The following is a 22,204-nucleotide window of genomic DNA, read 5'->3' on the forward strand; positions in this document are numbered from 1 at the left end:
TCTGCCAACACCTTATTTGCCAAAAGTGGCACTGAAACTTGAGTAGTTTCATGTGCTCTGCCTACCCCTTCATGGGATACAGGCGTGATTGTATGTATGTATGTATGTATGTATGTAAAATACAACCGATGTAAAGTGAGCTGCAATATTGCATGGAGAAATTATGAATAAATTCATTGATAAATTCGCCATCCAATTTTGCTGTTTACTGTACGTGCTATGCTGACGGTTGTTTTATCATATTATCATATGCAGAGATTAAACGATAAAAGATATTGATCTTAAGACAGGATCTTTGACAATGTGTGTGTTAGTGAGGTGCATCAATGGATACATAATGTCATCGCAAAATATTTTCCGGAATTATCCGTTACATTTTGTTCTTAGGTCTCGATAATATACATATACAATATTCTAGCAACCAAGGTGGCTAAATAGTCACACTACATACTATTTGGCTACTTGCTTGACAGTTAAAATATAAGTACAGTATTTGATGTTGACTATAGAATCCCTACCCTAATACGTGCGGGATTTTAGTGATCGTTAAGATACGCACACGTATGCAGATTATTCTACGATTGATTAGGTAATCGTTTAGTTTAGTGATGTGAAGTTAAGTGTTTAGTAACGATATATGTACAGTCATAAAGCTATCGGGTTTAGTTTGGTATGATATGTATCGTAAAGGTTACTCTAACATATGAATAAGTATAAAAGTAATTCTTAGTACATCTAATGATAGTTTTTTTTAAATATATATTGCCATTTTTACAAGGACAGCCCGAAACTCTTATCACGCGACAGCACGAACCAGAAATACGAGTAGAGTTTAATTAAATCAATTTTATAACTTTTATTAGATAATCATAAAATAATATTTGGGGTCTGAACGATTTAAAGATTTTAAAGGTAAAAGGTCACCAACAAAATATTTTTCTGTTAATTAACAGGCACTTTGAATGAAAATTATGGTAAATAAATGACAATGTATATAAACCAGGTTATATGCGTAAGAATTACTAAACGAGTATTTTTACAATTAGCATTAAACTAAATACTTAGTTACTAACGTAAGTAAAATCAATAAAAGAAATATATCTTTACCCTGTTGCGAATTTGAAATTTCTTCAATTTTTCATTAGTAACAGAGTTAGTGCACCAAATTGATATAATTTGAGTACCTACTGGAGTCGTTATAATTATCTAAATTACAACTTTTCTTTCAGATCTAACTTTCCACAACTCTAGGCCGTTACTTATACTTACCTTTAAGTTACAGCTAAACTACAAATTTATTTTATTTTACGATATAAATATTGCGCCTCTAATCTTGCGTAGGTTTGTGATTTATTTAAGAAAAATACCGAGGCACAAAACTTAAGTCGTACCCTCTTTGTAGAAATTTCTGAAAGTTATTAAACTTTGTCAGAAACTCTATGAGAGCGTACGAGTAAATGCCGCAAGTAAACGTTATTTTATTATTCAAGTAACAAAACTAAAGGATAGCTTATCAGAAGCATTGTTAAGGTATAAAAAAAATTTAAATAGGTATTTAAATCAGTCCCAACACCGGTGATAAGGTGACAATAGTTAGTCGTTAAGGGCAATCTAGAAGTATAAGTACTGATTATTCCCATTTTACTGCCAAGTGCCAACCAAGCAACATAAGCACATTTTAATATACCTAAGGAAACTTGGGATTGCATAATGAAAAGTCGTCAAGAGACAACGACAACTCACTTATTTGTTACCGCATTTGGAAACTTCTTAGTATTACCATACTAAAATACTATTTAGATAGGTAGGTATGTGATTTTTGACGCTCATCGAGTTTTGCTTAAATGTTCATCTTATAATCAGTCGTATTGTGTCGTCAGCGCAGCGTAAAGTTCTCTCTGTACGAATGAATGAACGAACAGTGTAGCAGGCCAATTCAAATGTCAGTAATCGTGCGTTTTGCTCGCAAGCGAAACCGCAAGCACGAGGGAAATGCACGAATGATATCAGGGTAAGTTAGAATTAGCCTGGCCTTAGCCTGGCGACTACGGAGTCGAATGGAATTTCTGCGACGCGAAACGCCACCGAAACGCCGCAGAAATGTAGTCTGGCTCTGTCGCGCCAGTACGCAAGAGCGATTAGATAGCAACGAAACAGATATTATCGTGAGCGTTTGTGCATTCGGCTACGCGTGTACTCGAATCGGCTGGCACCCTTTACAAGTCTACATGGACTCTCTGTGGGAATGAGACTGGCTGGAGTCGCTAGTCGTGCTGGGTAGGGAGTCGTGTCGCTCGCCGGCCTGGCGGCTCTCGTCGCAAACGGCGATGAACTGCTCGGCGTATGCCCTGGAGAAACACAACATTTAAAAATATTTCAAATATAGATAGGTCATAGGATAAGCAAATGAAGTAAAGATGACTGTCTTAGGCCCACTTGCACTTAACTCAGGGTTAGTGGGCTGTCATCTGTCAAATTCCATATAAAGTGGTGGGTTACCCTCGGGTTGACCCTCCATTTTATATGGTGCAAGTGGCCTTTATTCTTCTAAGGGCCACTTGCACCAACAAAAATGGAGGGTTAGCCCGAGGGTTAACCCACAATTTTATATGAAATTTGACCCTAAGCTAAGTGGTTGGTGCAAATGGGCCTAACCGAAAAAAAATGCCGGCTGTCACGCTAGACACTCGGGGATTCGATCCCGAGACAGCTAGGCCATAAAAGAATTGATACTCTTACTCTTTCTTTCTCTATCCGGTCATTGTTTGTGTGGTTTCATTGCACTTTAACTGGTGTCGTCTCGACTTCATCAGGTTGAGTGAGTATTTTTCCGAAACTTTAATCCTCAATTCCTCATCATATCTGATCGAGGTCTCCCGAAAAGCTGTGAACAACCGGCAATACAAGATACTCGGTGACAAGGCCTCGCTTGCAATAAAGTCCTCACCTATCAAGCCCAGTGTATGTCCTCTTCAGTTGCTCGTCGGAGACGCGGTCGCGCTCAGCGCGTCTCTTGCGATGGATGCGCTCGAGTGAACGAGTCAGCTGGCTGTCTCGGTCTCGCTCGCGCCGCCTGCGCTCGCGCGGGTCGCGAGGCGAGCGTCGTCGTCGGAGTCGCTGGAATAAGCGATTGAAGATTATTATACATTATGCCGTTAAGGACTTCTTCATTTATTAACAATCGTTGACGCTGCGTGATGATCGAAACGCACAGACGCAGTCTGGCTCTGACGCGCCACTACAGAAGTGCGATAGGTAGAGCTAGCAACGATGTGCTATTGTTTGTCCTATAATCTTAGGCTCTAAATCGTATGTGGCCAGTAGAGCGATATGACTATATCAGGGATGGTGGCGTGGAAAATCCATGACCGTTCCGCATCATGCTTGCTATACTGGAACACGTCTAAAGAGTTTACGCTCCAGTGCAAATCAGTTTTTTTTAATACTACATCGGTGGCAAACAAGCATACGGTCCGCCTGATGGAAAGCGGTTACCGTCACCTATGGACGCCTGCAACTCAAGGAGTGTCACGTGTCACGTGCTGTTGAGCTCTTGATCTGTCTCAACCTGATCTAGCGCTGAAGGTTAATAAGCCTGATGGGAGTTTTGTCGCTGGTGCGCTACAAATGCTACAATCTAGCTTAGCCGAGAAAATTCCAGTAAGAAACTCAGCTAAGTCCTTATAACTGTCGGAGTGATTTATGAGGAAGACGCAGTGTGGCAACCATTACCGTTGCCGTTGAGTTTCTCTTCGCTGAAGTTACAACCACTTTTCGGCATGCGGTCCAGTTGCAGACGAGGTAGGTAGTTGAGGAGTTTGAAGACTAAAAATATCGCGTCGCGTCGTGTACAGGATAGAAGGGCATTTTCAGAATTTGGGACACCCCAATTAGCGTAAGTCGTTAACCAAAATTAACTCGCTGTCAGTTTTGTGACGACAATTAAGCATAAAATCTGTCAAAAAATTTCCTTTTTTCACATTCTGAATGTAGATTATTGCTTAAAGTTTATGTAATAAACACAAAAACAATATTTTTATAGAAATTTCATGCTTAATAATTATCGTCACAAAACTGACAGTGAGTAAATTTTTGTTAATAATTTAGCGTAGAGTCACTTACAGTACTTACAGGTGTACTAGCTTACGGTAGTTGAAGAGTTGGAGTAGTGTACTTACTGCGTCGTGTACAAGATAGAAGAGTGGCGTGGCAGCGTAAGGCGCGGGAGGAAGCGGCAGGGTAGCGTAGAGTCACTTACAGTACTTACAGGTGTACTAGCTTACGGTAGTTGAAGAGTTGGAGTAGTGTACTTACTGCGTCGTGTACAGGATAGAAGAGTGGCGCGGCAGCGTAAGGCGCGGGAGGAAGCGGCAGGGTAGCGTAGAGTTAGTTACAGTACTTACAGGTGTACTAGCTTACGGTAGTTGAAGAGTTGGAGTAGTGTACTTACTGCGTCGTGTACAGGATAGAAGAGTGGCGCGGCAGCGTAAGGCGCGGGAGGAAGCGGTAGGGTAGCGTAGAGTTACTTACAGTACTTACAGGTGTACTAACTTACGGTAGGTGAAGAGTTGGAGTAGTGTACTTACTGCGTCGTGTACAGGATAGAAGAGTGGCGCGGCAGCGTAAGGCGCGGGAGGAAGCGGTAGGGTAGCGTAGAGTTACTTACAGTACTTACAGGTGTACTAGCTTACGGTAGTTGAAGAGTTGGAGTAGTGTACTTACTGCGTCGTGTACAGGATAGAAGAGTGGCGCGGCAGCGTAAGGCGCGGGAGGAAGCGGTAGGGTAGCGTAGCGTGGAGGCACCACCACGCTCACTGGCATGCGGCCCAGCTGTGGACAAGGAGATAATCATAGTTTAATAACATGAATTCATTGATATTTCGTGAAATCTAATTTTATCTAATTTTCAGTTGCCTGTGTGGGTTAAAAATTTCACAACCCATTTTCTTCCCGTGGGTGTCGTAATAAACGACGTTTGTGGGGTGAGTAGAATAGCCTGGGTGATGGCCTAACAACCCGTCACTGATATATCGCAATTTCGTTTTCTTTCAACCACTGAATAAAATTGTTAAGAGTAGCATTTACAATGAGCTGCCTCCTTTTCGAGAATACAGACGTGAGAGTGATATATATTCTTTAGTCAAGTTTTTTTACACGCCCAACTATGACGTTTTGTTTTGTACACCATGTTGCCTTTCCATGCCATAGGAATTTCCTTAATTAGCACCTTTATAATCTGTTATGGTGCTCCCACACTGGCTGTTATAAATGTTATATGACATGCTGTAACAGGGACAGCGCGCAATTGCCCTGTCCCTGTCTCACCATGTTGTATAACATTTATATTATAACAGCCCAGTGTGGGAGCACCATTAATGTCACCAAAATGTTAATGTTCAAAGTGCTACGTAAAAGCTTCTAGAACAATGATCAGATAGCAATTTTAGCGACAGGGGGTGGCCAAAAACCATTGTTCAAGCCTAGCTAATTAAAGTACACGTTTACTTTCAAGATATTCGGCTGAGAATCGTGTCTGTGTGTCAGTAGGATTGCCCTCCATTCAAATGTACCTGACGAGCATTACTAAGTTCCTCGGATGTAGATTAGACTCCGGCAGTGCCACGTTTTATTTATGTCAGTAAGTCTCCCTCAGAGAGGTTATGCCAGTTCAAAGGCACCATAATTAAATAGGCATTAAAAATAGAACTTAGAAATTGCTTTTTGCTTCGTAAATCTTACTGTTTTTTATATAATTCGATATCGCGCGTGCCATTTTAACGTGATTGGAAGTTGAGATTCACATTCCGACTAAACTAAGTATTTTTTTTTTTTTTTTTTTTTTTTTTTTTTTCTATTCCTCCAACATGATCGGAGACTGTGTTAAGCTATTTCCATTCATTCCAGTTCTCGCTATTTTTCTGCTCGCACATTCATGCTTCATACTGATCTTTCATTCATTCTTCATCTTTCGTACTTATCTGAGTGGGAGCTCTCAGCTACACTACTTATCTAATTTGTTCCTTATTTATTTATTCGTTTGGGGGAAAGAAATTTACACTTTTCTTTATTTTATTTACATTACATCTTTATATCTTTGTTTTATTATTACAGGGAGTTTTCTATTTTAGTACTGCATTTTATCTATTTCTATTCTGTTTAACAATTTGTATATTATACTTATATATATATAAATATATATAGTCATATACTCTTACTATGCTTTGTTTCTATTGACTACTTTAGTTACTAATTTCTTGCAATAATCTAAAAATATATATCTGTCTTTACTTTTTATAATTTCTGCCAAGTTATTCGCCTTGAGCTCTATACACAATAACTGTTCTAAGTTAAATCTTTGGAGTGCAAAGACGGGGCAATCTAGGATGACATGCTGGACAGTTTCTTCTGTCCCAGGTTCGCAGATGCATGAAGGGTCCTCCTTACACTTGAATCGGTACAAGTATGAGGAGAATCCTCCATGGCCAGTGAGCAGCTGTGTAGTGACTCCATCAATTTGGATTTTACGCACAGTTCTGAGGGATGTTTTCACATTCGGAAAGAAAATTTTTGTGGTCGAGGCCGTTTCTTCGATTTTGTACCTGTTTTCCCATTCTTTTATGGTTTCAGCACGAATTTCTCGCTTGATATACGATATGGGACATTTGTCGTACTCCGGCCTTTTCTTGCTTTTTAAGGCTGCGTCTTTAGCGAGATCGTCGGCTCTTTCATTACCCACCAACCCTGCGTGTGCCTTTATCCAGAATAAGGATATATTTTTATTCTGAAGTCTGCAATTTCTCAAATTGCTCCTGGCCTCGACTGCCAGAGGGTGGGTGGAACCTGTGTTGGTCACACTCTGTAGTGCCGATCTTGAGTCGCTGTATATGCCGATACTCGTCTCTTTGTTTTTCAGAGCGACTTCTGTGGCCTTGGTTATTGCTAGCAGTTCTGCTTGGTAGACTGTACAGTACGGTGAGAGAGTAAGTTTGATGGCCCTGGTTTCTCCGGCATCTTTCCAGATTGACAGCGCCGCTCCCACTTTGCCTTCAATCTTACTCCCGTCTGTAAATATGCGTACTGCGTAGTCACTGTGACGCGAGTATTGTTCCTCGTCTTCCAGATTTTCGAACTGTAGTCCGGTTTGCTCTGCTGGATGTGGTGCCGACATTTTTTGTGCCATTTTTTCGACTTCTCTATCAGCCAGCTGGTATTGAGGTGAGATTCCTTTTTTGGCTTCATACAGTGACGCTGCCTCCAGTACCCGGAGATCTAGAGGGAGCGTCCCTGTAAGTATGAGCGTGGAGTTTAGGGATGCAGTCCGATAGGCCTTGCACATTTTTTGTGCGTATCCTCTCTGGATGGCATTAAATTTTTTGCGGACTTCAAGTTTTCTGGCCGCTGGTGCCCATGCTGCTGCAGCGTACAGGATCACGGGCTCGACCGCCGTGGTGTATATTGTGCGGATTACCTCTGGGCTGAGTCCCCAATTTACGCGGGCTGCTCTCGTTAATTGTTTATATATATTTGCAGCTTTCTTACAAACTTGCGAGACGTGAGCGTTAAATGTTAACTTATGGTCTACGGTCAGCCCGAGTATTTTTATTTCTGGAGTCATTTCAATGCCGACTCCTCCCATGTTCAAGCGTGGTGTGTCATACTTAAGCTTTTTGGTGATTACCATCGCATTGGTTTTGTGGGGAGCGAATTTTAGCTTATGCCTGACACCCCACTCCCGAACATGTTCAAGGGCGGCATTGGCCTGTCTCTCAATTTCTATAGCTTCTTTGCCGTCAAACACCAGTATAATGTCATCCGCAAACGCTTGGCAGTACAGCCCCCGATCCTCCATCTGCTTCAGGAGAGGGTCTATTAGCAGATTCCACAAGATTGGACCTCCAATGGATCCTTGCACGCAACCTTTCTCAGTTTTCCTCCTGAATGTTGCTCCTGCGTATCTTACCTCCACCTCTCTATCGTTTAGGTAGCTGCCGATTACCCTTCTTAGGTTGGTTGGGCACTTTTCCTCCGCCAGTCTGGTTTTTATCGCTGGCCACCAAGCGCTGTCAAAAGCCCCCTCAATGTCCAGCGAGACTAGGGTGACTATTTTCTTGTCTGCTATTTTGGTTTTGATGCGCTTTATGAGGGCAACTAGTGCATCTTCTGTGCTTTTTTGGGGCATAAAACCAAACTGGTGGGTGCTGATCCTGGGTAGTATATGATGTTTGATGCGATTTATAAGCATCTTTTCATATATTTTCCCCAGCACCGGCAGCAATCCTATTGGTCTGTAGGACTTTGGGGTAGTATACGCGTCCTTTCCCGGCTTCCTGAGTATGACGACTGCAGCTTTCTTCCACATCTTTTAAGTATTTGGAACTAAGTATTTGGAACATGGCACTTATCTGGCCAGCTCTGACATCACAACAAATCGTGACCATAGCCATAACAAGGCAATTTGCAGGCGCGGGCGCACAACTATTGGGAATGTAGGGTTTCGCCAATCTCACTCGCATGCTTTACATTGTTTGCCACGAGTTTGTTGTTTACGAAACGTATATTGTAGGTAATTTAATATTTGGAATATGTTGTTATTCGTAAGAGCAGAGGAGTTTTAGCTAGTAGGTAAAATAGTATTTCATCTAAGACTCTTTTTCAGAGAACTGAGTAAGAGGGCAGTAATTTCCAAATAATATTTAGGACATTCAACCGTCTCTACTAACTTCTAATTGTCTCTACTAATTCAATTTAACTATCAGATCAGTCGTAAATCGGCTTAATCAATTTAATCATGACATGAGAACCGTTAGTAACTACTTTCTGCATTCATTTTAAAATCGCATGTCATCTGAACCGATGTCTCTCCAATTCAGATAGGTCGTTAGTTCAAGTCGTGTCGGCGGTCATCGATTTCTATTTGATCTTAACATTATCATTATTTTATCATGCCATCCGTATTTGAAACCATTGCATCCAACAGTGAGCTGTCAACCGATGGCAGCTGATTTATACCCACTTTACAATTTCAAGGAGATCGCAAACCGGCTAGGGAGGGGACACGTCTGTCACTTGTCAGTGTCACTAGTGATGCGCCGGCTTATGCTAATACTGCTGTGTCACTTTAATTTGCTGCATAAACTGGCATGGCTAAACTTCCGGGTTGTTTGTTTACTTGTTTGAATTTCAGTTGTATAACTGCTACATAACAGTTTTGTAAAAGCATTAATGCAATTAATTTTAATAATCTTAAAAGGCAATTATTAACAAGTTTCATAACTTTCACTTTTAACAATGGCCAGGAAGCTTACAAAACCATAGTGTTTTTGTTGGGAAAATAAAAGTAACGAATTAACAATTGGTTTACGATAATGTTACTAAATGGATTCGGTGAGAACAAAACTGGCAGAATGATAGACAGCCAGACAGGGTCATTCGTTGTTTTGTAGACCTCCCGTGATTAGCTCTGGGTGCCAAAGAAAACTTCTTGTGCACCTGTCGATTTGGTAATGCTTTCTCAATGGTTTTTTTACCTTAATATCAAATAATAGTGTAATAGTAAAATTTGTAAAATTATTTCTAGTTGTTGCGTCGAAAGTAGAAATACTTATTCGTAATATGATTGATAGTCTAAAACTAGGTTTACTAGTAAATACGTTCTACGAAAACCTTCAGTTTGCGAACTTACCCGTAACTCAGAATGAATCAATAAGTCAAAAATGCTGCAGGTTAACTTAGATCTAAGGTAACATTCTTAAAACTGGATTTGGTCATCGGCGTTTATAAACAATGCATTCTATCTCAGTGTCTTAAGAGAAGTTGACCTTAACATTGCTTCGCACAACCACATTCTCTTTGAGATTATTATTTGGAACTAATATTTATAAAACAGATCAAATAACGATTAACCTTCGCCGAAAAGGTTAGATAAATATTGCCAAATTTAAGTTTATGAGTAAATGAACGAGTAAGCGATTGATATTAGGAAAGAAAGAACAATAGGTTGAATTCTTTGTTTTAGTTTGAATATGATTTTAAATTGTGGTCATGATATATTATAAAATTAATGTATTTGACCTAGTTAGTTGCCTACCTAGATCATTTTGAGACTTATATTATGAAATTGCAACAACCAAATATAAAACAAGCACGCAGCGGAATTATGTTATAGAAGGAACTTACAAAAATTAGAAATGTTCTCACAATACGAGTACAAACTGTCCTAATGGTGTTGTCAAATGGCATAACAATGTTATTAAATATAGTTATTGTACTTATTGTACAATTACATAAGTCATATTTGTATAATGTAAAGGCTTACTTTGCTATTCGAAAACAGATAGCAAAATTGCATTTTATCCACAAAAGTGCAAAGTAATTTCATACAAATTTTGACTTGATATCTCTGGTAGAATTTACCTATAAAATGATGATTTTGAATCATGAATATTGAATAAATTGATATAATTAATTTAGTTTGATGTTTTATAGTCAGGATTTTGTTCGTGTTGGTGTGGTGAAAGTTTTGTTTCACTTGGTGGCAAAGTTTGTTTAACCTACGTGCCTTGAAACCCTCGCATCGCTCAAGATTACACTTTTTGAACCACTCGCTACGCTCGCGGTTCAATATTGGAATCTTTCGCTCGCTCGGGTATCAATATTGGCACGTGCGGTTAAACAATAACATTGCCCCCTTGTAAAACAAATAACTATTTTTCTGCGAAGTTATGACATGACATACCAAGTGGATGCCGGTAGAGCGACATGAGCGTGGCAGATAAACGGAAATGATAAGATGAACTCGATGATGGTCTTGGAAATCGAGGGGAGAGCCCTTTGCCCAGCAGTGACATGGAGACTGTTCATTTGACAATGTTTCAATGGGTCTGAAAAAGTCAACGGTCAACTAAGTCACGGTCCTGAAAGCTGGAATGCCGAGTTTGCGCAACAAGATGAGATGCGCAATGTTTTGGCATCGCATAACCGGGTAGCCTATCTAGTTCTAATGGCATGTACCTGCGCTCTCGAACGTTCGAGCCGAACCGAACCGCCTTGATACGAATACGGGCTTATTCAGCTAAATACCAAACCCGTTCGCGACATTAGGCTGGTTGTATGGTGGTATAAGCAAGCTTGGACATTCTTTACTTTACTGTTTGGTTACTTCATGTTCTATGCACATATCATCGCAGAAGCTAGTCAGTTATCTAGTTGATTTCAACTGAAATTATTCGTCTACCACTGACTTATGTAAGGTATAATTATTTAAATGAAATACAATAGTATCTTCCCTCGTTCAGTTTAGTTCAAAGACATTGTTAATTTTATTTTAGGTATAACATTTTTTTTAACGTTGGGGAAAATAGAGGTATAAGTAATAACATTTTACAAAACATCGTTTCTGTTATGCCATTTCGCTTCATCATTTTCGTAAAAGACATGGGCCTATGGGCATGGGCTTTTCTGCTGAGGCCGTTTGCCGTAGATACGTTAGACAAGCAGTGGTAATAGAAACAATCAAATCGCTCCGCTTATCTCTACGTAGGAACCCTTGTTTGTATTAGAACTGTAGCAGCCTTGACGCAAGGCGGACCGCCGGAGACGCCCTACCACCAACAATGGCCACACCGCAAACCTAAAAGGACTTTCTACAACTGCATCTTGATGGTTTTTACGCCCTTCTAATCCTGGGTACATAACTGCATTCACAACTCCGTAATCGCTCGATCAGGCTGTTTGTTCTTTGTCCGATTTACTAAACAGCTTAACAGGTTTTAAATCTTTGAATGCACAATTAAGGAAGTTACTGGCAGTTTTTTCTAGACAGCTATTTAGTTTAAAACGCCGGCTGTGGCCACTTTAGCTAATGAGAAATAATTAACCCTTTATAGGTTGTAGGTACATACATACATGGCCACTGTGGCTCGTAGTTCCTATTAGCAGCAGAGTGGTGGAGGGAAATAAATTTTATGTAAAAACTCGGATATACGGTGTAGCATGTGAATGTTACTACAATATGGGTATGGCTGTCTGTGGCTTATCTATGTAAATATTAGATATATGACTACATGGATACAAAATACAAACTGCTGTAGTGTAGCAAAACCTGAGGTCATCGACCTGCCTGTCACTTGACCCTAAAGGCTAAATAGTTGAAGCCTAGCACACAAGGCACCTCTAGACCGTGCCAGTTATATACGCATTTAATAACGAATCTAAATTCACGTATTTTTGAGCGTAAATCACGCATTGAACGCAATGATTTATTAATATTAGTAATATGATAGAGCCACTCTCTTGCAAGAGAATTCTCTTTAATTATATTAGTTGAATATGTATGCGGCAACAGAGTCTACTATTAGAAACTCGAGCGTTTCTGTAAAATATCTACTAGTTTTTTTTCTTGAGTGTAACAAATACTTAGAGAATGTTTTCAAGTATTATAAATATAAAATATGCATACCAACTAACAATAAGGTACCTAATTTTATAATTTGTGACTCTCAAATGCTCTGCGACGTTTTGGCCATCTAAGCTTTCTTCTGTGCATAAGCCTTAATAATGACTCATGACAATTACAATTGGCCATCCAATTAGTATTTCCATCTCATTCCCTCCCATTGTGTCTCTCGTTCCCTCCTATTGTCTCATCAGGAAAGCGACCCGCTTTCCGGCTGACCTTGTGCGCGTGCGCACACTTACTCGCGATTTTATTTCCCACATGTATGAAAAACAAATGTAAACGTTCAAAGAATATAAACAACGTTTATTTTCGCTGGACTGCAGGTTGGTATATTAAGACAAGTTAAAATTATAATAATGCCTTATGTACGGTGATTAGCGTAGTAACTTCTTTTTGGTAACATAGGTACTTCAATTTTGAACAGTTTGTTTAGAGCATCAAAGTTCATGTTGATATGCAAAGTTCATGTTGGTTTGTTATAAAAAGTGAAGTTAAAAAATGTGTTTGGGTTGTAATTGGGTGAAATTTTGAATTTATTAATGATTTTCACGCGTTTTGAGCAAGCAATGTTCTGTGCTGTGTAGGTAATTTATTTTTCCCCTCACTAGCTCGGAAACACGTGTTTTGTCCTTTAATACCAGCGGGTAAAAACGCACTTTATCCACTAGTGGGTAAAGTAATTTGACCTTGAATAAAGTCAAATTAACTGCTTTAAAATAGATAAAAGTAGGTGAATCTAGTAATAAAGATGATTTACCACCTGTGGAACTACTGGAAGCAGTGATAAACGCATTTTGTGCGTTGTAGTTTCCTCGCTATAGTGAGGGGAAAAGTTTTGTGTTACACTCGGGTGCAAATGTATTTTACTTCTCGTGTGTTAAAAAACTCGCAAGTTCAGGATTCTATTCTCGAATCCTTCAACTATAGAAACCTTTCTCTTGCTCGTTTTTCAATTCCACACTCGGCGTTAAAATACAACTTTGCCCCTTTGTATAACAAATAACTATTGTTGATAAACACGATTAAAAGCCGTTTGGAAGGAAATGGGGAAAACTAGGTAGATAGCTGTAAACCTCACTATAAGAATAGAAAAAGTAAAAGTGAAAATATTTTTTTGAATCATTATCACAGTATATTCGGAATTTTCTTTAGGGCACTATGTACGCTTAAAATTGAATGGACCATTTTTTATCAATACAATTTTGTTACATAATTTCACGACAATAATCGGCTGAGAATTGCGATCAGTAGAATATAATTTGGTCATTGTCCTAGTCAAACGGTAGACCTACGCTAAACGCTTCGGCCAATAAACTTATAAATAATACTTTAGTTTATCTTACTTTAGTTTACTATCTACACCCAATGCTGGCTCTTTACTAGAGCTATATGCTAATGTATTTATATGTTCAAACTTTTTAAACGAAATCAGTCAAAAAATTCAAAAAGTATTACATATTATTGGTTGACTGCCTGATAATACCTTGGTATCATGTCATCTTTTCTTATTTATTCCCGGTGCTATAGAGATTAAAAAGTAAAGAGACATCTGTATCAAATCGTTATAAACGACGTTATCATTATAATATTTGACTAGTCGTATATTAGCCTTATGATTTATTCACATAGCTTGGACAAAGCCTGCGTGGGGTTCGGTTCCCGGCATTAGCACACGAGGCGGGACAGCTGATTTATGAATGGCTACATTTGACAGACACTTGACAGGGTAGTATTTACATTTTAATTTCAACTGTACTTGTTTTACAAAATAAAGTTTCTTAGTTATTGTTAGTGTCGCTTGTTACATCAAGGCAACAGGCAGATAAAGTCTAAGAAAAAAACGTACCTCAGAACCATAGAGAAAAAGGTACGGTGACCTAAATGGCGTTACCCCTTTGGGGGACGCTCGGCTAGATGGCGCTAATATTAATATTTGACATTTTAACACATATCAAGCTAGGAGTATGGGCCAAATTGTCAAAATTGAGGTTCAAAAGTTTTTAGCCTGTGTCGAGAGATGGCAGTCCATGCACTTTGATTACACATTTTACTTTGACAGTAACTCTCTATAAAACTCGATCCTCTTTGGTATATTATTTAGGTACCTATAATAAAATGCAACATACCTACATCCGGAAAACAATTCAAATGTAACTTTCTTGTTCTCGGGTTCTATTTTGGGTTTGTTACATGAATTGAATTTGTATCGCCTGATTGAAAAAATAAATCTATAGCATTTTCTCCAAGAAATTAAAATCATCATCGTGTTACCGGTAGGTATTCAGAATACGTTTTGTAGACAAACCAGTGTCGATGTCGTTTAGGTATTATTATATTATTTTGGCACTTCAAATGTCTCTAAACACATATTAAAGGATACCTAATATTCGTGATAAAAATCAGATCACACATATAATTCTTTATTGAATTCTTCAAAGTTGCATGCAGATACTTTATTAACTTTAACACTTTCGAAACCGGGCTCTACGCGGCGCTACGACATTTTCGCTACATACGGGGAAACCCATGTAATCGGCTACGCTTCTACGAGCGGTGTGCCCGACAGTCGGGTTCTTGGTAGCGAAAGTGTTAAGACAAAATAGGTCATCCTGCTACGTCGTAGGCGATCGTAGCAGTAAGCGTAGCGTCTACGATACCCTTCCAACTCCTACAAGTCTTGTAAAGTAAGAAATACGCTAGCAGGTTTTATTATTTTATTATTTACTAGCTTTTGCCCGCGTTAGAAACACCTCTTACCTTCAAATGTCTCTACTTATAAAATCAAGTCAATACGTCGCTCCGTTTTGCCGTGACAGACGGAGAAACAAACAGACACACACATTTTCCCATTTATAATATTAGTATGGATTAGTAAAACATGTTTACATGACATAACAGTATGTACCTCTATAACCAATGCGTCACGAAACTTAGATGAAAACAAAAGACAGAAAAAAAAGAGACCAACAAAAGTAAAATTCAATTGATTTGGGCGATGACGATTGACGTCACAGCGTTACACATACATTGAAACATACATTATACATTGACTGAGCCTCCAACCAAGAGTTTCTGATGTTTTAAGACACTTTGCTTGATAGCGTAAGTAAACACGATAATAAGTAAACATTTGGAGGCACGGACACTGTTCAGGTTCTCCGTGACGTATACGCTAATTCTTTGAGTTAAGTTATGATTTCTTTTTGTACTTTTTTAAGTTAGTTTAGTGACGTATTCTACAACATCAAAATGTCATGATATAGGCTCAGGTTTTATTCTCCGACTAATTGCAGAAACAAATGTCCATACTGATGAGAAACAATTTTTAAAGATTACAAGAACGTTTCAATTTGTTTAGAAAGAAGCGCGGTGTTTCCAAAACGTACCGCTTGGGGCGCGGTTTAAAATTGTCATAAAAAATCAGGCTTACCAAAACTTTAAGCGTTTCGGCAGCCTGATTTTACGTCACGTTTTCAAATGACATTTACATTGGATGAAAGGTCTCTATGATGACAATGGTGCTAATAGGAATCTTTAACACTTAATCGATAGAATGTTCCGCGTCAAATAAGTGAAGTGTGTGAATATTTACTACCTATGCAAAATAATGAATGACTGACAGCTGAAAGTGACGGTCTATACAGGCTAGCTATTGTTTAAAATTCTTTTTAAACTTTGACGATTTTTCTCCCAACCTATGTTCAATGCCATGAATACGCTAATTAGTATTGAAATATTGATACAATGAGGAGATTTTATTTGTGATATGAAGGTTGAAGGCCTTCATACGTCTTCGCGCGAATACATTCATACGTCATACGTTCATAATTAAACTTATGGAGCTCAAACATATTTTCAAAACAAATTGATATAGGATGAGGAGTCCTCACACAGAATGTTATCTGTAGGTATACAAGCAAATAAAGTAACTGCAACTTGTACTGTTCAAACTGACTTACATTAATTCAGCGACTTTTAATTATAAATAATTATTGTCTTCTATTTTTTTTTTATCTGCGGTTAATAGTGGCGCCACCCGGTGTGATAAAATGGTAGTTTGCTTCCTCATTCTATTAAACATATTCTGATCTATTATTGATGTACCTACAATCATCTGTGATATCCATACTAATATTATAAATGGGAAAGTGTGTGTGTCTGTTTGTTTGTCAGTCTTTCACGGCAAAACGGAGCAACGAATTGACGTAATTTTTTGAGTGGAGAACTATCTCCACTCAAAAAATTACGTCAGTAGCCTATGACATAGGCTACTTATTGTCTCTTTCCAACCCCCACTTCCCAAAAGGGGGAAGGACGTTTTTATGGGGCATTCCGCAATTTTCGAATTTAACGCGAGCGGAGCTGCGGGCAAAAGCTAGTAAAATATAACTTTCATGTTAAGAAGACAAGTGCAGACGATAACAACGATGCGTACGACAGCTCTAAGTAAAGATTTTCATTGACCTACAAATATTTCAAGCCAAATAAAAGTTATAAAAAGTGTATTTTATTGGAAAGTGAGTTCGCACGCTCCCAATGCACACTTGCGGTCTTCCGGCAATCGATTTACTGCCAGAAATCCAAAAATATCTATTTAGAATGAGCCGAAGAACATATTAGCATAAAAGCACAATAAATAATTGTTTGAGGTGATGTGTCTTCCATCGATATTTATTTATGAATGCAAAGTCAACCGTTATTTATAGGAGTTCCTATACCTATTGTAGTAAAACAAAGGGCTCAAAAATAACTATTTTAAGTTCAACAGTAAAATAATTAAGTTAATCACTATTTTTCGTTTGGTGCCTAATTGGTAGTGGACCCTGCTTGCTTTGAAACCCTGGGTACGATAACCGTTGTTTAAGTACCCATAACGCAAGCTTAGTAATTTGTGTGATAATATCGTATAATTATTTATTTACCCAAGACCGATATTGTTTTTAATTTAATTACTTGCCAAATTTGGCTTCATAGCATTATGGGCACACGGCTCGTGCAGGTATCCACTCTTGCGCAATACATTGGTCCGGTTGCGTCGCTTTCTTCCCCCGGCCTGATAATTAGATAACAACACGATTGACACTTGTTATGTTTGTATATGTTTCAGTAGGAAGTGTGTACCTATACTGTGTTAACAAATAGCAATAGAGTCGGACCAAGTTAAAACATGGCTATTGAAATACTTATCAAAATTTTGAATTTATTAAAATTGTGATAAAAAAATCCATTCATTTATTAACCTGCACATTGCATTTTTAATTTAATACGACAAATATGCCAAAATACAAATACTTATATACATACAAAACATCCATGACTCGGGAACAAATATCTGTGCTCACTCATCACGCAAATAAACGCCCTTACCGGGATTCGCACCCAGGACCGCGGCTTATAGTTGTAAATATTTTATGCATAAATTGTCCATATTTATTAATGTGAAGTAGGCTAGTTTTAAAATCCAATATTGTACACCCTAGCAGGGTAATCATGTACCTAGGTGACCAAAATGTACAAATGAACATGATTTACAATGGAAGAAATGAATATGAATATGAATATCTGTAGTTGGTCATTTAAATCTTCATTCACAGAATAGGTATTAAATTTTAGTTAGAAGTATATTTTTTTAATTTATTTACAAATATATTCCTTCGCGCGAGTTCGTCGGGGATTGCCATGGTCCAAGGGCCAGAGGGTAATTATTACAACACTTGTTTAAAATCGAAATTCAAATTCACTCTTACGTCTGTTTCTTTCGGATTCGGACAAGCCAACGCTCCAGGCGGAAAGAAAGTTGTGAATTAGACAACCAACTTGTGGTGACCGCTGACCGCACGACGTCACAAAACACAACCGGTTGATAACACTATTCTAATTAGAATTGATATTACAATCGCTAAGCGAGATAAAGGCTCATTCAAACCAGGCCCCGTAGCCGAATGGCATTTCTGCGACGCGAAACGCCACCGAATCGCCGCAGAAATGTAGTCTGGCTCTGTCGCGCCAATACGCAAGAGCGATAGAGATAGATAGCTACGAAAGAGAATAGATATTATAGTGAGCGTTTCATGGTCGTTTGTGCATTCGGTTACGCACGCAGTATAGGTACATAGGGTCAGCTTTCAGTAGGTAGTACCTTCGGATTTTAGAGCGAGTCAGACTACAACCAATAGGTACATTGGTCGGTTGCGCTAAACCGAATTTGGCTTTCGCAAATTATTTTATTTTTATGGGTAGATGTAGATGTAGTGTAGGGACGCCCGGCCGGAGGCAGGCGGGCTGTCGATCACTTGTTGTGTTCATTCAGCCCAGTTCCCTGGAGTTGGAGCTGCAGGTTACTGTTCCGGCAGCATTCCCACACGTCCGTCTTCAAATCTTCCCGTTTTCCTTATTTTTATGGGATTTCCAATAGACTTCTTTCACTGTTTCGGAAAAGAATTGGACTCGTAGAGAGACAATAATGGATATGGAATGAGGCGATCTCTTACCGCACGATCGCATCGCATATTATTCGACGTATGCTAATGTAATGTATTGCAAATAAATAATATGCAACGAAATAGAAAGATCTAAATCTAGTGCTTCTAATACCATAGGAAATATAAATGTATAGAAATCGAGAGTTATCTAAAAATCGCTGTTAACAAAGAGGATCGAGTATTATAGAGTTGCTGTCAAAGTAAAATGTGTAATCACAGTGCATAGACTGCCCTCTCGACACAGGCTTAAAACTTTTGAACCTCAGTTTTGACAATTAAGGCCAAATATTAATATTAGCGCCATCTAGCCGAGTGTTCCCCAAAGGTGTATCGCCATCTAGGCCACCGTACCTTTTTCTCTACGGCTTTGAAGTACGTTTTTTTCTTAGACCTTATCCGTCTATACGGATTTATATATGTCTTTGCTATTAAGTAACAATCTGTATAAATTGAAATAGATATCATACACGAAAGAAAAAACGGCAAGGCCCACCCGCGCCAGCCGCGTAAGCTGAAGACCCGGGTTCGATTCCCGGCTCGGCCACCAGTGGGCCTTGCTCCCTAGTTGAACAATCTGTATGTATATGAAGGTGGTGTCAAATAATTTATGATGTGTATATTATGAAAGTGGTGTCAAACATCTGGAATTCTGGACCCTATAGGATCACGAAATGTGGAAGAGAGGAAGCATTTGAAGCCTACTGAAAAAGTCTGATTTGGCGCAAATTAAATCGGTCGTTTCAATCGTCTCCATGGAGGAAGTGTAATGTAACTATTTCGTTATCAAGAACATAAAGCAAGAATAATGTACGCGATAAAATAATGCAAGAATAATGTGATCATACGCGATATAATCCATTTCCATACTTTTATTTCATGAGTAGATCACGGTAACCGAAGACAATATTATTATTAAGAATAATGTTACCATTATTTTTCAAGTACGTACTTATACTTTCTTAGTTCGTCGACATCATTCAAATGCAGCTGGGTCATGATCATTCTCCGCAAAGCTATTCAGCTACCAGCACATACTGCATACCGAGTAGATTGTCCGCGGTACACTCAGCAATAAAAATATACACACGTTTGAAGTTGCATTTTATTGCCTGTACAGTCAGCCAAAAAGTGGTTTACCACTTTTCGACCGTATGCACTTAAAAAGCCGTAAACCACTTTCTTGGCTGACTGTACGTTAACGTATTGTATACCTATTTTATTTCGCTGAGAGAGATGGGAAACAAGTCAGTTACGCAAAGTCCGGCCGAAACCCTCCTATAATTATATCTACAATGATTCTAGACACCTTTACTGCCCCAACTGCGACAGCGTTTTCAAAGGCAAGTTCGGCTTTGCAAGCCTTATTCGAGCACACGCTCGTAGTTAGCTAGGGTTGCCGGTCATGGCATGCATAGCTTTAAATTTTATTTAATTTCTTAGTTAAGTAAGGCTAGTTTATTATAGTTTTCAGTACAGATGGTGTTTTTTTACGCACTAGTGCGAGAAGTGTTTCATTATATGCCAGGTCGAAACTTCGGAGGCTCATCTGTACTGAAAAACGTCGTACGATACACGTGCGAAAAGGAAATTCGTAATTTCTTTTTTTTGCACTAGTATCGTAATGTACTATTAATTTAGTTTTAAGTACCTCTGGGTTCTGTAACACAGGATATCTACCTGCCTGTCGTTTACCTCTGTAATAAAATTTATTGTAATGTGTGTGTTCCTATATACATTTCTGATGTTTATCCACTGTATATTATTATGTTTCTAAGTCAATAAATATTTCTATTTCTATTGGGCTGGCTGTTCGTGTGTGTTGCTGAGTGTACAATCGGCGTTTACCGGAACGTTTACATCAATTCTAGTTTTCTCCGAGTGATGTTGTATGTATGAGCTTTCTCCGTGGATTCCGCGCCGGCTCGGCCGCCGCGCCGCGTCCGCGATGATTGAGATGTCGGAGGAATTTGTTATGAACATCACCGCTTATGATGTCGTAAATCCTTTTATTGCTTACTAGCTTTTGCACACGGCTTCGCACGCGTTAGAAAGAGACAAAAAGTAGCCAATGTCACTCTGCATCCCTTTAACTATCTCCACTTAAAAAATCACGACAATTCATCGCTCCGTTTTGCCGTGAAAGAGCCGTCATATTTATAATATTAGTATGGATTTTTATAGAATCATCAGTTTTTAAATTGCGATAAAACTATTAGATTTACAAAGAAGCACACTTGAGCGTACCTTAATTGAAAATAATCGTCATAATTATTTTCCCTGCTTATGGGAGTGTTGGGTACGGCGTGGGAACTAATCTCAACAATTGGTGTAGGATAGCTGAAAACTAGTGATTGACGATAGCGTCTGCCATCTAACCTTGAAACTCATGGCAGGCAATCATGGTCGCGCGATAAACGATAAAACATCGGACCGCACTATTTGTAAGTGCGTTAGGGACGGCCTGATGTTTTATCATTTATCGCGCGACCATATTTGCCTGCATGGACAAGCAAGGTTTTATTGAGTGATAAGTGCCAGGTAATAATTATCTAATGATGATTCTGTCAAGCGAATCAAGCGTTATAAAAAACGCATTGGTACAGTACAGTAACACATCGAAACCGCCAAGTTGCCCACAGATATCTGAACGAATCATGGTTTGATTAAACCGTCGACATCTAAATGCACGTCCTTACTGCTACGATTGACAAGGGACTTTGTTACAAATAATATGGCATTATCATACAATGTCTTGAAAATATAATATGATCTCATCTCATACCTAGCTCCTTCGTATTGATAAACCATCATGTCTGCTCTCGTCCTTCTTGTGATCTCGTCACGATTTGTATATAAATTACACCCGTTTAACTCGCACACATCGCGAAAGGCTTGCGTCAGTACCCACAGACCACCTCAACTACTAAGATGTAGCATTCAAGCCAACTCAAAGTCACCCATAATTTATCCGGCAGTAATGAAGTATGGGAACGCAACCGCACGATCCGATTGTGTCAACACTGTCAACGTTTACAACCACCATCATCATCATCATCATTGGCCATAGTATCTTTCGAGATGATAGTTGCAGCGATCAGCACTCGTTTAATTTCGGTTTTAGGGTTGAAACTGAAAGGAGCTCTACTTACAGCCGTGTTCCCCTAACCCGGCTCAAAAACGAGCATCGGAACACCTCAGGGGGTTTAGTATGTAGGACTCAGGCATACCTATCCACTTGGCTCTCCCGGGTCAGTTGGTTGGCTCC

At 39.0% G+C, this 22,204-nt stretch overlaps 1 protein-coding gene across 1 annotated transcript in view; it reads right to left on the minus strand.

Moving 5' to 3' along the window:
- LOC125233228 overlaps positions 1-22,204 on the minus strand; it is a 92,951-nt gene continuing 70,747 nt past the window's right edge. The window contains exons 5-7 of the mRNA XM_048139146.1: positions 4,723-4,830; positions 2,948-3,117; positions 1-2,348 (exon numbers count right to left, since the gene is read on the minus strand). Of these exons, the coding sequence (XP_047995103.1) occupies positions 2,225-2,348; positions 2,948-3,117; positions 4,723-4,830 (402 nt within the window). The 3' untranslated portion in view covers positions 1-2,224. The remainder of the gene's footprint in view (positions 2,349-2,947; positions 3,118-4,722; positions 4,831-22,204) is intronic.

This window comes from Leguminivora glycinivorella, chromosome 14 (assembly GCF_023078275.1).
Source record: "Leguminivora glycinivorella isolate SPB_JAAS2020 chromosome 14, LegGlyc_1.1, whole genome shotgun sequence".
NCBI classification, from domain to species: domain Eukaryota; kingdom Metazoa; phylum Arthropoda; class Insecta; order Lepidoptera; family Tortricidae; genus Leguminivora; species Leguminivora glycinivorella.